Source organism: Podarcis erhardii, assembly GCF_964252035.2.
Source record: "Podarcis erhardii genome assembly, chromosome: 2".
NCBI lineage: Eukaryota > Metazoa > Chordata > Lepidosauria > Squamata > Lacertidae > Podarcis > Podarcis erhardii.
The window spans coordinates 1,047,140-1,061,095 of record NC_138498.1 but is presented as its reverse complement, the minus strand read 5'-3'; the positions used below and the strand labels follow the sequence as shown (position 1 = coordinate 1,061,095).

The 13,956-nt window shown below is 43.4% G+C and overlaps 1 protein-coding gene across 1 annotated transcript; it reads left to right on the top strand.

Annotated features, from left to right (window-relative positions):
* Positions 1 to 2,731: 2,731 nt before the first annotated feature.
* LOC309336219 (hepatic lectin-like) lies at positions 2,732 to 12,288 on the top strand. Its single transcript, XM_081851825.1, has 6 exons — positions 2,732 to 2,931; positions 6,860 to 6,967; positions 8,114 to 8,173; positions 9,042 to 9,193; positions 10,444 to 10,556; positions 11,951 to 12,288. The coding sequence occupies exons 1-6, from the start codon at positions 2,841 to 2,843 to the stop codon at positions 12,084 to 12,086; spliced, it is 660 nt and encodes a 219-aa protein (XP_081707951.1). The 5' UTR covers positions 2,732 to 2,840; the 3' UTR covers positions 12,087 to 12,288.
* Positions 12,289 to 13,956: the final 1,668 nt, after the last annotated feature.

Sequence of the window (13,956 nt, the reverse complement as noted above, 5' to 3'; positions counted from 1 at the left end):
TTCAAGATTTCTGCTCTTTAATTATTTTGGCACCTCAGCAGCAGCTATGCCAAATGGATTTGATAGGCTTTCAGTCTGTATACCTTGAAGCTTGGCTTGACACTGAAATAAAACCCCGTGGGTGATGCTTGGTGAGATACTTTCACACCACGGGATGTTGGTCCCTCACTCTGCCTGAGTTCTGGAACACTGAGGTCCACTGTGGGCATGTGGGAAGGTATTTGTTTAGCAGCCTTTAAATGTGTATGTTCACCAGTAGACCAGTCCAGTGTGTAAAAAACAACAATAGCAGCCCAAAGCACCACCATGTGTGTCACACAGGGCCCTGTCAGCAGTGTGTGGTAACAGATGGCACCCAGCAAAACATCACTACACATCTTTTTTCTTTTTCCTTTTTTAAAAAGATCCACAGTTAGCTAATATTTGATTTTATATGGGATTTTCTTACCCTACTGCATTATCCACTGATCAAAAACCTGAATTAAATATGGGAGGGGAGAATGCAGGGGGCCCCTTGGATGAGTATAACATTGTGTGGGCAATGTGAAAAACAAGTGCACCTGGAATATATCAGATCCACTTTAAACTGCCTGTGTACAGAATCCTGGCAACATTGGATCCTTTGCTTGGGACTCTGCACAGATTTACCTTTATGAGAAGACACTGAGAGGGCTGATTTAGATCAAGATCTCAGTGGGGGAAGGGAGAGGCTCCCTCTCACACAAACACCCCCCCCCCCATCCTGTCCTTCAGTGGTGTCTTTGGGAGGGTTTTAGGCAGGGGACATTCACTGCACTACCTGAAGATGCCGGGAATTGAACAGGTAATTTTCTGCATACAAAGCAAATCCCCTCTCACTGGACAACAGCCCATCATCCCATTAGAGCAGTTTTAAGAAGGACAATCCTGATTGCCCCACCACTTGCTTTTTACAAGGACAACAGGATTTGAATCTCCTGTTCCTTCCCATTATGCCAAGGCAGTGTGTGATGAGAACAGGACACCAGAGGAGTCCATTGTGTGTCCTGGAACTTGCTCTCTCTGTTCCAAAGCTCCACATGGTAACCCATGAAGGTGATGTCTCTTCCTCATTTCAAATGCCACAGACACAGTTTCTGGAGCCAAGTCATTCAAGTACCAAGGTACCACTGTTCTAGACTTAGAAAGTCATGATCAGTGCTTTTTTTTTTTCCTTTAAAAAAATGTTTAGGGGTACTCTCATTTTCCTACTCATATTGAAATACTGCCCCTCAATGAGGCCAAACTTAGATTCACAAAATGTTTAGGGGTATGCGTACCCCTGCATCCCCCCGGAAAAAGAAACACTGGTCACAACAATATTTTTGGTTGGCACGCATATTTATGGTATGAAAAGGTGAAAGTTCATAAAGGATTTACAAATCATATAATTAGGGGAAAATTTTATAGAGTATGGGATAAATACAAGAATTTATTAGAGGTAAAAACACCACTTTGGCTCTCACCATTGGAAGCAATAGCAGTAAAGAAATAGAACATGATAGAAGGGTGGACAACTTATAGAAATTTATTAAAACGAAGGAGGAGAGTATAAATTTAAATAATTTAAGGAATTATCAGGGAAATTAACAACATGGATACAATATCATTTGAATGAAGTATTTAAGAAAGATAGGATATGAGGATTTGGGGAATAAATATCACAACTGGAGAGAGACCTGTTGGAATGGAATGTAAAAGTGCTGTCTAAAAGGTATAACATATTATTGGAATGGGAGACAAAGGATGAGCAGGTAAAATCCTAATGATACATTGAGTGGTCTTTCTTTTAAAGCAGGATTTTTATCCAAAGATTCAAAGGTCCTGATCTGAGACTAGCTGACTGCCGTGAGATTTAACTTGCTACCCAGAGAATAAATCCCAAAACCTCAGTACTAGAGCCAATTCCTGAGCCCTAACAATCCTAAAGAGGCAACAGACATCTCTGCACATCCAGTGGGGGAATGAGGGTCATTTCACCCCCTGGCTCTGTGCCCACTTCATTCCACCTGAGTCACTATGCTTTCTGAAAGAGCAATACACAAAATGGAGGCACCTCAAGTCATTCAAACTCCCATCATTAGCAGGCAGGGGGCGGGGATTTATAGTGGTTTCAATGTTCAGTTAATCAAAGCTTTGTGATTTTCATAAACTGGGGCAAGGCCTTAAAAGACAAAGAGAACAAGCCATTTTATAAGGAAAGGATGAGTAAGACGTTCTTGGGTGTTTGCACTTTCGGAGTCAGCACTTTCCAAATAAATTTTCATGCTGCAGTTATGGGGAAGTGAACATGTGATTCCAATGCAGGCATCGTAAGGGAAGAGTGGAGAAGATGCATGGTTGGGGGTATAGGTTGAAACTTTGGGGAGGGGGCTGCAGGGCTCAACACCCCCTCCCCTGCCCAGGCAGCAGCCATTGTTACAACAGCAGCTGTAGCACACGAGTGCCCCATCTCTTTGAGATACTCGCACGTGCATGCACACACACGTGTCTAAGTCACCATAGAAAACATTAACAAAGTGTGGGGCTTAAATAATTATTTTATTTATGGCTACAGCTTTTGTGGGATGATGATGATGAGTGGTCAGAGGGAGAAGAGGGAGCAGACTGGGAGGAGGAGGGGTCAGAAACTGATGTTCCTTCTTAAGGAAATTTATTCCCTGAAACGAGGGGACTGCACGTGTCTGAATTTCCCCTGATCTTCCTAAGAAATAGGGGGAGGAGAGGGAAGGAAATAGATCTTTATATTTCCTGATAAAGTTCCTCAATTTGCCGCTCATATTATAACTCAGCAAGAGGAGAAATTTGAAAACAAGAGCAAGATGGTTCTACTTGGTGTTTATGAGCAAGAGGAAGATGGAGACCGTGTATACCTGGCAGAGACGGAAGAAGCCAAGGCACCCAAAACAGCAGGTAAATATTTGGGGTGTGCCCTGGCCTCAAGATTTAGATCCAGATTTGGCAATTCAGGAGCACTCTCTCTCATCTGGAAGCACTTTGTGGTAGCAGTCCAGATCTGAATTCACCTTTAGGGGGACTCAAAGATGGATCTAAGTGGTCCACTTGCTTTGGACAGAAGCTTACCAAACTGGCAGGCCTGGTCCCCCTGCTAAAGTACAGGCATATATATATCCAGGGACTCAGAAATGTGCATAACTTAAATTTATGGGCAGAAGTTGATAAAATTTGCAGACATTGTCCTCCTTTCCAAGGGAGAGATGCCTGCCAAATAGCTGCAGTGGTTCTCCCATAAGGGAAGACTGTATCATTATGGGGGGGGGGTCACTTTATCCCATAGTGTTTTATGGGCAAATGGTTAGAAAATAGATGATATTACTGAGCAAATGGTTGGAAAATAGTAGATATCACAGAGGAATCAAAATTCCTCAGGGTGGGGGCGGATTTGCCCTGCCAGACCTTAAATTGTATTATGAATCAGCAGCTTTTTGCTGGTTGAAAGAATGGCTACTTCTAGAGAATACTGATATTTTGGACTTAGAAGGTTATGACAATTTTTTTGGATGGCATGCATATCTGTGGTACGACAAGGTAAAAGTTCACAAGGGTTTCAAAAACCATATTGTCAGGAAAGCATTATATAATGTCTGGATTAGATATAAAGATTTGTTGGAAAGTAAGACTCCAAGAAGGAGACAGATTGAAATTGCAAAGTTTCAAGAAGTTAAAAGGGAAAGTGAGAGACTGGCTGCATTATTATCAGATAATGGAAGTTTTTAAATTAGACAGGAAAGTCGGCTTCCAGGTGGAAAAATCAAAACTAGAAACTGAATTGTTAGAACCTAGTACTTGTCAACTTGTCAAAAATGTATAACTTGCTGTTGAAATGGAATACACAAGATGAAATGGTTAAATCTGCAATGATTAAATGGGCGCAGGATATTGGTCATGACATAATGTTTGCTGACTGGGAAAAGTTATGGACCACCGGGATGAAATTTACGGCATGTAATGCCTTGAGAGAAAATATTATGAAAATGATTTATAGGTGGTACATGACCCCAGTCAAGCTTGCGAAAATCTACCACTCGCCCGAGAACAAATGTTGGAAGTGTAAAGAAAGAGAAGGAACATTCTTTCACCTTTGGTGGACGTGCCCAAGGATTAAGGCTTTCTGGGAATTGATCTATAATGAACTGAAAAAGGTACTTAGGTACACCTTTCTTAAGAAACCAGAGGCCTTTCTTCTGGGCATAGTCGGCCAATTGGTTGCAAAGAAGGATAGAACTTTTTTTATGTATGCTACAACAGCAGCAAGAATTCTTATAGCAAAGTACTGGAAGACACAAGATCTACCCACCGTGGAAGAGTGGCAGATGAAAGTGATTGACTACATGGGCTTGGCAGAGATGACGAGCAGAATCCGAGACCAGGGAAGAGCAACGGCGGAAGAAGATTGGAAAAAGTTCAAAGACTATTTAAAGAAATATTCAAAAATCAGTGAATGCTAGATTGATGTTGAATGAGAAAAATAGGGGTTAATAGCGATAACGGTTAAGTGGAAGAAACTGAATGTTTTTACAATTAATTTGAAAGTAAGGGAGGGATTTGTTAATTAATTAATTCGACACGAGAATGCAGAAAGGGGAGGTATGAGGAAGTCGGGAGAGTAAGGAATATGAAATTAAGACTCTGAAATTATACGTGTTGTGTGTTCTTTATTGTTTTGTTTTCTTTGTTATGGATGGAAAATTGAATAAAAAATATTAAAAAAAACAACACAAAATTCCTCAGGGTGAAAAACCTGCCAAATTTCAGATAAATATGTCCACTGGCTTTTATGACGGGAGTCTACAGCTGATTTGGGAAAGGGGAGAAGTAAAGGGGTTTTCTTTCCTTCCAGTGGCTTTAGAGTGGGCACCACTTCAATAAGCAGCCACGGTGAAACTGCACACTGAGCAGCAAAGTGTTCACCTGGCTTCAGGTACCTGGTACAGCTAGTGCCAGGTAGAGGAGATGCTAGGGCAGGAGACTGGCAGTGGCAGGTATTTTAAGATACAGCTGGAAGGAAGATTTACATGCTCATGACTTTTGTCAAACTTTCTTTGACCAACCCGGTCTCTAACAGCAGTTTACTACTTTGCACTTCACTTGACCTGGAGATAGGATGTCTAATTCATTTATATTCTCACTTTCCTGGGAGTAAGCTCTATTGAATGCAATGGGACTTATTCCAAGAAAACATACGGTGGATTGCACTGCTATGTTCTGGGACCTGTACCAGCAGACCCAGCTCCTGGGTCCCTGCTGCTCTGTTTAGTCACGTTTAGTCACAGGTAGGGATGAGGAACTCAATTTTGTTCATGTTTAAAGGCAAATTTGCCTAATTCATTTCCACCTCATTCAGATTATCACATTTAAGTACTGCTTGAAAACTGTTTAAAATAACCAACTTGGATTTGTAGAATAGCCTCCAACTGACTACTGGGTCAGGACCCAAGGCAGCTAGAAAAGCCAGCTGGGACTGGAGACAACATATATGAGAATCAAAGCACAGCCATCCTACAAAATTTAAACGCCCCTGAATTTTGTTACAGATGGGTAGCCGTGTTGGTCTGCCATAGTCAAAACAAAGTAAAAAAATTCCTTCCAGTAGCCTTCAGAATCACAAGACAGAATCACAAGACAGAGAAACCAGTAGGAGAACACTTCAATCTCCCAGGACATTCTATACAAGATCTCAAAGTAGCTGTTCTATTACAAAGGAATTTCAGAAATAGACTGGAAAGAGAAGCTGCTGAATTGCAACTTATTACCAAACTTAAAACCATGGAGAGACCTGGTCTGAACAAAGACATTGGATTCTTATCTCATTATACATGACAAAGCCATTTTTCACCTTCTCACCCCTTGCTTTTTCCTGTAAGACCTATTGCAGTCGTTAAGAGTCGTCAACAGGCTCATCACAGCTATCTGCCAATCACCCATTCCCACCACCCTTCTGAGTAATACCCCTCCCCACCTTCTCACTATATAGAAGGGTCTGGTGACTTCTGTTTCAGTGTATCTGAAGAAGTGTGCATGCACACGAAAGCTCATACCTAGAACTAACTTAGTTGGTCTTTAAGGTGCTACTGGAAGGAATTTTTTTATTTTGTCCTGAATTTTGTGGTGCAGTTCTCCAACCAGTATTTACAAAAATGCATCTATTTGAGGAGAGTGTGCAAAAAAATGAATATATTAGTGAAAACAACATACAAGATGCATTATTGAGGGAAATTGTTGTAAAATACATATATTAGTGACAACTGTATTTAAAAATATATTTAATAGGATAAATTCACAATATTATGCTCATGAATCTTCATGAGGGGTTTTTACATATAAATGTGAAATGCTGCAGAAATGTGGAGGTGTGACTTTAAGATTGGAACGAGAAAGTGGGAGACTGAAATTGAGCTGTTCTTCCATTGCTGGTAGGGATGTCAATGCACCCAAAGCAACACTGCTGCTTCCCAGGTGCCAAAGCTGTTGTTTCCACACTCTGTTTCATAATTTCCTTTAGAAATGTCTGATTCATTTACATTTTTTAAATGATAGCTAAGAGTCTGGGGCCCTTGCTGGCTGGGGGCCTGGAACACATGTACCTCCCTCCTGCCAACAGCTCTCAAACACATCAATGCACAACTGCTCTGCTTAATTCACCATCCACCATAAACTGGGGGGGGGGGGGAGAGAGAGAGAACCAACCTTTAAAGCAACAAAAACCAACATCCCTTACATTTCTCGTAATTTTAGACACCCAGTGACCCCACTGGATGTTACTTGACAGCCAACTTCATACAGTTCTGCTTGAAATTTGTTGCTATCTTTCTTCTTGAAGACAGATTCTTCCTCCGGTGGAAATGGAGCTCCTCTTTCCTGGTTTATGGGCTCCTGGCGCTCGCTTACCTGCTGATCTTCATCTTGCTGGGGCTTCTGCTCTCCAATGGTAATTGAGGGACTCCAAAGTCTGAAACGCTTCAGTAGCATTATGACAAAATGTGGGAGGGATTCCCCTCCCCCCCCATTCAGACTCTCACATTTAAGCCCAGTTTGAAAACAGTTTAAAATAACCAGATTGGACTTGTAGCCACCGACTGACTACTGAGTCAGGGCCCAAGGCTGCCAGAATGGGCAGCTGGTCTGTGGACAACCTGTTCATTTCTCCCTTACCTTGATTCAGACTGTTGGGCCACGCGCCCAGCCCAGCCCTGTTTCCTTCAGGGTCTCCCTTCTTGCTTTTGGCCTTCTTGGAGCAGTGCTGTGGGGAGGCCTGCTGGAGGGATGAGGACTTTATTGAAGCGGCAACGCCATAACTAGCCACAGATGTGGTTGAAGGCCCCTCTTGCTGCCTAGAAGCAATGCCTCTGATGGCAGACAAGGATGCAGAATTCAACTGAAGAAGAAACGTGCGTATCTGCAGATGTGCTTTGTGAAGGGCAGCCTTTGAAGGGCCACACGTTCTGTATCCCTGATCAAGAATCTAAATAAGTACTGGAAATCCCACTGAGAATATTTTAAGTGCTGCATGATGTTCATGTCCTTATATATTGGCAGTTCTGGGGACTAGCAGGAAGTCTCTTGGTGACATCATGGGCTGGGAAGCTTTTCAGTACGGCGTACAGCTGCAAAGTTGCAGAACTATATTTCACAGTATAGTCGGGCAAAGGAGAGTTAGGTTTTCACTTGATGAAGTGACTGCACTGTTATATCAGGCCCACCACTGTTTTTGAAAAAAGGTTTTGCTCAAAATGGCTCTTCTAGTTGATCATACATGATGACTCTCGTATTTTTCCTGATGACCTAGGAAAAGGAGGGAATGAAAGGTAAACTTGAAACATGGAAAGTGGCCACTGTGTCTAAGTCTAAGCATGTACAGAGTGTTTTCCCCTCAGATTACTTTGTCATTTGAGTTCCCAGTGGGATTCTCAGCACGGTTTATGTTCTAACAAATGTGGCTTCCAGGCTGCCAGAGTCTGGCTTATTCTGGGTTAGTTCAAATGGAATGAGAGAAGAGGTCTCTCCACCATATCTCTTTTTGCCTCATTTGAACTGGTAACATTGTATGTGTTTGTATCTCTTCTTACATTTTCAGAATCAAAGTTTTCCTCAGAAGCAAAAAAGTTACATAAACAGGTTGAAATGAGCAAGGAGCGTAAGTGTCTTGCCAAAACACTGTTCTGGGAAGTTTTTAACGTGTGATATTTTAGTGTATTTTTGGTTTCTATGGAAGCCGCCCAGAGTGGCTGGGGAGGCCCAGCCAGATGGGCGGGGTATAAATAATAAATTATTATTATTATTATTATTATTATTATTATTATTATTATTATTAAACCATCTGGGGCTTGCGGCTGCAATAGCCTGGGGGAGGTGGCTCTCGCCTGGCATTACGCCAGAGAGCCTGTTTCCACTGCAGGAGGGGCATAATTTATCATCCACAATCATTCCTCCAATGCCTGGCTTTAGAAGGCAGGTCTTCCCCGGCATCTTCCAGGGAAGCCTGAACTCTAAGCATCTCATGGGCCAGGAACTCTGTGAGTCCCTTGAGCTGGGGGAGCTTAGAAACAGGTGTAACTCATGAGCTTGTGCCATTGATATGCTGCAAACCCTCACAACCCCAGCGCCCCCAGGATTACAGGGATGAAATGGGCTTGGCTGCTGCTGCCTCGATGAGCATCGCTGCCCCCTAGAGGAGCAAATTCCACCTTAACTATCTACTCTGTGGAGAAGTATTTTCTTTTGTCTCTCCTGAATGTTCCAGCCTTCAGCTTCCTGGGATGCCCCCATCCAATGCTATGCTGAGAGAGGGAGAAAAGGCTTTCTCTATCCCCAAAAAAGCCCCACATTGTAACTGTTCTTCACAATTTAGAAAGCATGCCTATATTAAAACAGAAAGAGGGTACGTCTCTCCGCCTGGTGGGGAAGGCTGTGGAAGGATGGCCGGAGCGTGCCCGCTCCACCTGCAGTCCATTGGGTGAAGCCACGGTCAGGGCTTTCATTCTGTGCCTTTTCTCTTTTGCCAGTGTTCCCATGCGGTTCCAGAAGCAGGGAATGGGAATACTTTGACGGTCGGTGTTATTACTTCTCCCTCCGGAAGGCTACTTGGCACACGGCTAAGTCACTTTGTGCAGAGCGCAATTCAAGCCTGGTGGTTATTCATGATGAAGCCAAGCAGGTAAAGGTGCTGGAGTCTTGGCTGGGGGGGGGGATTTGTTGCCTCTTCAGTGAATTTTTGGAAAGCTGTAATGCATTTTGTTATGCTATTTTTACTAATATGTGCATTTATGTGCAAATATTACCCTAATAGATGCTCTTTTTGTACTTGGTTGGAGAACTGCATTGCAAAATTCAGAGAAATTCAAATGTTGAATGATGGCTTTGCTTAGGTTCACATATTGTTTTGGAAGGTGCAAATTAGATAAGATCATCTTTAAATGCAAGTTGAACAGGCAGAGAAAACAGTACAAAACACTTCCTGCATGTGATGTTTCAGCTGCTGGTGATTGTCAGTGATTTCAGTTTCACCCTGAGTGAAAGACCAGCCAGACAGTGATGGTGGCCACTTATGAATCACCTACAAAAATGAAACAAAGTATCAAAAAATAGGAGAGTTACAGATAGGTAGCCGTGTTGGTCTGCCATAGTCAAAACAAAACAAATTCCTTCCAGTAGCACCTTAAAGACCAACTAAGTCAGTTCTTGGTATGAGCTTTCGTGTGCATGCACACTTCTTCAGATACACTGAAACAGAAGTTTCCAGACCCTTCTATATAGTGAGAAGGTGGGGAGGGGTATTACTCAGAAGGGTGGTGGGAATGGGTGATTGGCAAATAGCTGTGATGAGCCTGTTGACGACTCTTAACGACTGCAATAGGTCTTACAGGAAAAAGCAAGGGGTGAGAAGGTGAAAAATGGCTTTGTCATGTATAATGAGATAAGAATCCAAGGTCTTTGTTCAGACCAGGTTTCTCCATGGTTTTGAGTTTGGTGATAAGTTGTAATTCAGCAGCTTCTCTTTCCAGTCTATTTCTGAAATTCCTTTGTAGTAAAACAGCTACTTTGAGATCTTGTATAGAATGTCCTGGGAGATTGAAATGTTCTCCTACTGGTTTCTCTGTCTTGTGATTCCTGATGTCCGATTTATGTCCGTTTATTCTTTGAACTCTGAGTAGACATGTCTAGGACTGCACTGGAAGAGGGGCAGTCATCCAGATGGATGCTGAGGTACAGAGGGATCCTTATTTTTTGCATGGATTAACTGATCCCAGCTCACAGGAATCATTCTTGATTTTACATAACCTACTGCTGTACTGAGCCTACATTTTGTGAATGAAATTACTCTTCTAATTTGTGCTGGTTATTGTGAATATGGAACCAGAGCAGCTTCTCCAGCTTGATACCATCTTCTCCTTTTTGGTCTTGCAGAATTTCCTAGAGTCTCGAACCAAGAATGAGCGTTATTGGATTGGACTCACTGATATCAATGAAGAAGGGCAATGGAGGTGGATTGATGGCATCAGTTACTTAAACAACTACAAGTAAGACAGAGGACCATGAACGTCACCACTTCGCCCATCAAGCCAAGCCCTTGCTGTGTCCTGTGACCCAGCAAGCACTTGGCAAAGCTCCTGTTTTGGCCATCCTGGGAAGACAACAGAGACGGGAGCTTTGCTGAGCCCCTGGTCTACAGTGTTTTCTTTATCCCAGGAGTAGCTAAACAGTCCTTGGCCTGGTGACCCCCCCTTGACCCCTTGACCCCCCTTCTGCTGCACCCCACTCTCTCTCACACTACCCGCAAATTGCCTTGAGAGTTGGCAGACCTTTCTGAAAGGCTCACCCTTCCTGATTTATACCACCATCATAGCAAACTCCTCCAAGCAACCTCAAAGATTACTCAGTCCAGATTTTTACTCTGGATCAGGATCTCCCCATCTCCATAACTTCTCTCATGTATTTGTTCATGTGTAGGAACCCAAATTCATAGAACTGGGCAGACTCAGGGAATTGTTTCCTATTTTTTTAAAGGGGGAATCACAGAATTGTAGAGTTGGAAGGGACCCCAAGGGCCATCTAGTCCAACCCCAGCTGATGGGAGCTGGCGGCCAATCACATCTGGAATGCACCACGTTGGTTAGCCTGCTCCAGCTTGACAGAATAGGAGCAGCTGCCACCAGCCGTGGATGGGAAGAGAAACAACAATGGCTGAGCAGGGAGCAGGGAACCAGCAGCCTGCAGACAGTTTCAGGTGTGGGGCACATAAGGGGCAAACCTTGGCTGAAGGGGGCTTTGAAGGCACTAACCACTGGCCCTGCCTGCAAAGTCCCTTGTGCAACACTTCCCAAGCATGCAGATCATCAGGTGTTTGGGGGGCTCTGGACAAAGTGCTTAGCAAGCCCAGGGTTCAGTGTTTCCCAAACACAGGGCCTGCAAAGCTCTTTGCATAGCACTTCAGGAAGCACCGCAAAAAGGGGCTTTGCAAGTTCCTTTGGAGAGGAGGGAAAAGCTCCATTTCTAAAAGGAGCATTTTTGTTATTTCCAAAGGAAGAGGTTTGCATTCCAGGTGCTCCTCGCAATGGTTTCAATACAAGCTGCTTTCTCTGCAGGGGGTGGGGGGTGCTGCTGCTTCGGAGCATTCTTTCCTCCACAGAGGCTCCTTCTAACCAACCACCAGCTGCTTGTCAGTTAAAGGGAGCCTCTTTGATTGGTTGTGTCTGGGTGGGATGCCTTGAATTGCATGGAAGAAGGGAGCGAGATAAGCAACACAAATAAGCTAGTGACTGTGTCCAAAGCCGCCCAAGTGAAGAACGGAAAATAGAGAAGGAATAGCTTGGCAGTTCTAGTATTGGGGGCAGAGAGGGAGCAGAGGATGGTGTGGCTAGAGAAGAACTCTTGCCAGGTTCTTCAGGGTTTCTTAACTGCCTTCCTCGTTTAGGAAATGGAGACAAGGCGAGCCCAACGACCATGAAACCAAGGAAGACTGTGCCCAGATCCATGAGGCTGGGGAATGGAATGATGTGCCCTGTAACTTTCAAAGCTTCTATGCATGTGAGAAACCTTTGCCTTCCTGAGGAAGAACCATGAAAAAGGCACCAACTAGCAGGAACAGGGCTGCAAGAGCAGGCCATTTCTCCGCTTCAAACTATCTGCTTTAGAGTAACAAAGACTATGGACAACTTGAATGTAGCTAGAATTTTTATATAAAGATCTTTATGTTTCTAAGCAATTTAATAAGAACCATATTATACTCTAAGTAAAGTTTTGTAATCAGAATCATGTCCGGAGGCTGGAGTCAATGTCAATTCCTCTTTCCAGGTTGTTTCTGTATGCCACGAGATGTGTCTCTCTGTGTGTTTGGTAGTCCCAATTGCCACACCTGGGGAGGGAAGGAGAGAAAGAGTAAGGCCAGTAGTGGTTTAAATGGCTATGGCTGTATATGCACCATACATTTAAAGGCAGTTCTGGGAGCTGTAGTTTTTAAGAGTGCTGGGAATTATAGCTTTGTGAGGGGAAGACTACAGCTCCCAGGATTCTTGGGGTATGCTTTAAATGTATGGTGTGTATAGGGGTAGAATAGGAATGTGTGGGTGTTTATGAATGGGGTGTAACTGTATATGGATGAGCCTGAATGGAAAGTTGATGAATTTGGGGCATGGATGGTATGTGAAAATGGGGTGTGTGTGTGTTATCTCCCTCACCCCTGGAGTGCCAAATTTCACAAGTCACTGGGACCACCCACCTGACAAACGCCTGAAATCGTAGGGAAATCATAGGGACATCAGCTCATGCTGCACTTTGATGCCCCAGGTGTTGGGACTTCAGTGCAGTGAGAGGCTGTTTGAAAGACCCTTTGCAAGCTGCACTACTCTTCTAGAGAAGTGGGCGCACAACTAAGACAAAATCAAACCCATCCTCTTGTCCATCAGAGCGACATCAGCTGATTGGAAGGTGGGGGTCTGGGGGTTTTTTAAGCCTCAAATGCCAGATTTGCCTCCCTGGCGCAATACTCTGCACCTCACTGCTATTTTTTTTAAAGCCACATTCACATGACATTAGCCACAATGCATGCTGATCCTGTGGTTTCTTGACAAAGACTGCTGTTCAATTAGTCTCTTTTTTCAAACCAGCTTGAATCTGATCAGAAAACTGGATGCAGAGTGGGCAGTAATGTGAAGAGACCCTAACAGCCATCTGAACACACATGGGCAGATAACAGCTTGGTGAATAGGAGTTGGGGGTGTAGGGGGGGGGGACACACACCAAAAGGTTGTCTGCATCAGGTGAGGGCATCTCCCTCCCACTCTCTGATGTGCAAATGCAGCAGGGGCATGGTAATTTGAACTGAATAAACTACCATATTCTTGTGCATAAAGGAGGGAGTCCCCTCATCATGGAGATTTCTTATAGGGGATATTGCAAAGCTTATTGTGGGGTTCAGGGACATCTAGGATAGAATCCAGCATAGCATTTCTGCTTGCCCAGTGGAGCAATTTCCCTGTGCCACATGCTGTTCTGGGAGCCCAGCGACCAGGCGTCTTTGGAGGAGGCGCGGGAGAAGGGGAAGCCCCGTTGTGCTAGCAAAATAGAGTAGTTGAATACGGCCCATAAACTTTACTTTGGTTTTTAGGAACATAGGATATTTCCTTCCTTTTTTGGTATTTTGACCTAGTAAGCAATTTCAGCAGCATCTTATGCAATATACTATATTTATTTTTTCCAAAAAAAATGATGAGTAGTTTTTCTTTATAAAAGGGTTTCATAATCATTTCTGCAAAACTGCTTTACCCAAAGATTCAAAGCTCCTAATTTGAGACCAGCTGACAGCCATGAGTCGAAACTTTTTTAAAAAATAATATTTATTACTTTTAAACACTATAAAAAAGGAAAGAAAAAAGAAAAAAGAAAAAAAGAAAAAAAGACAATACAATACAATATAAAAAC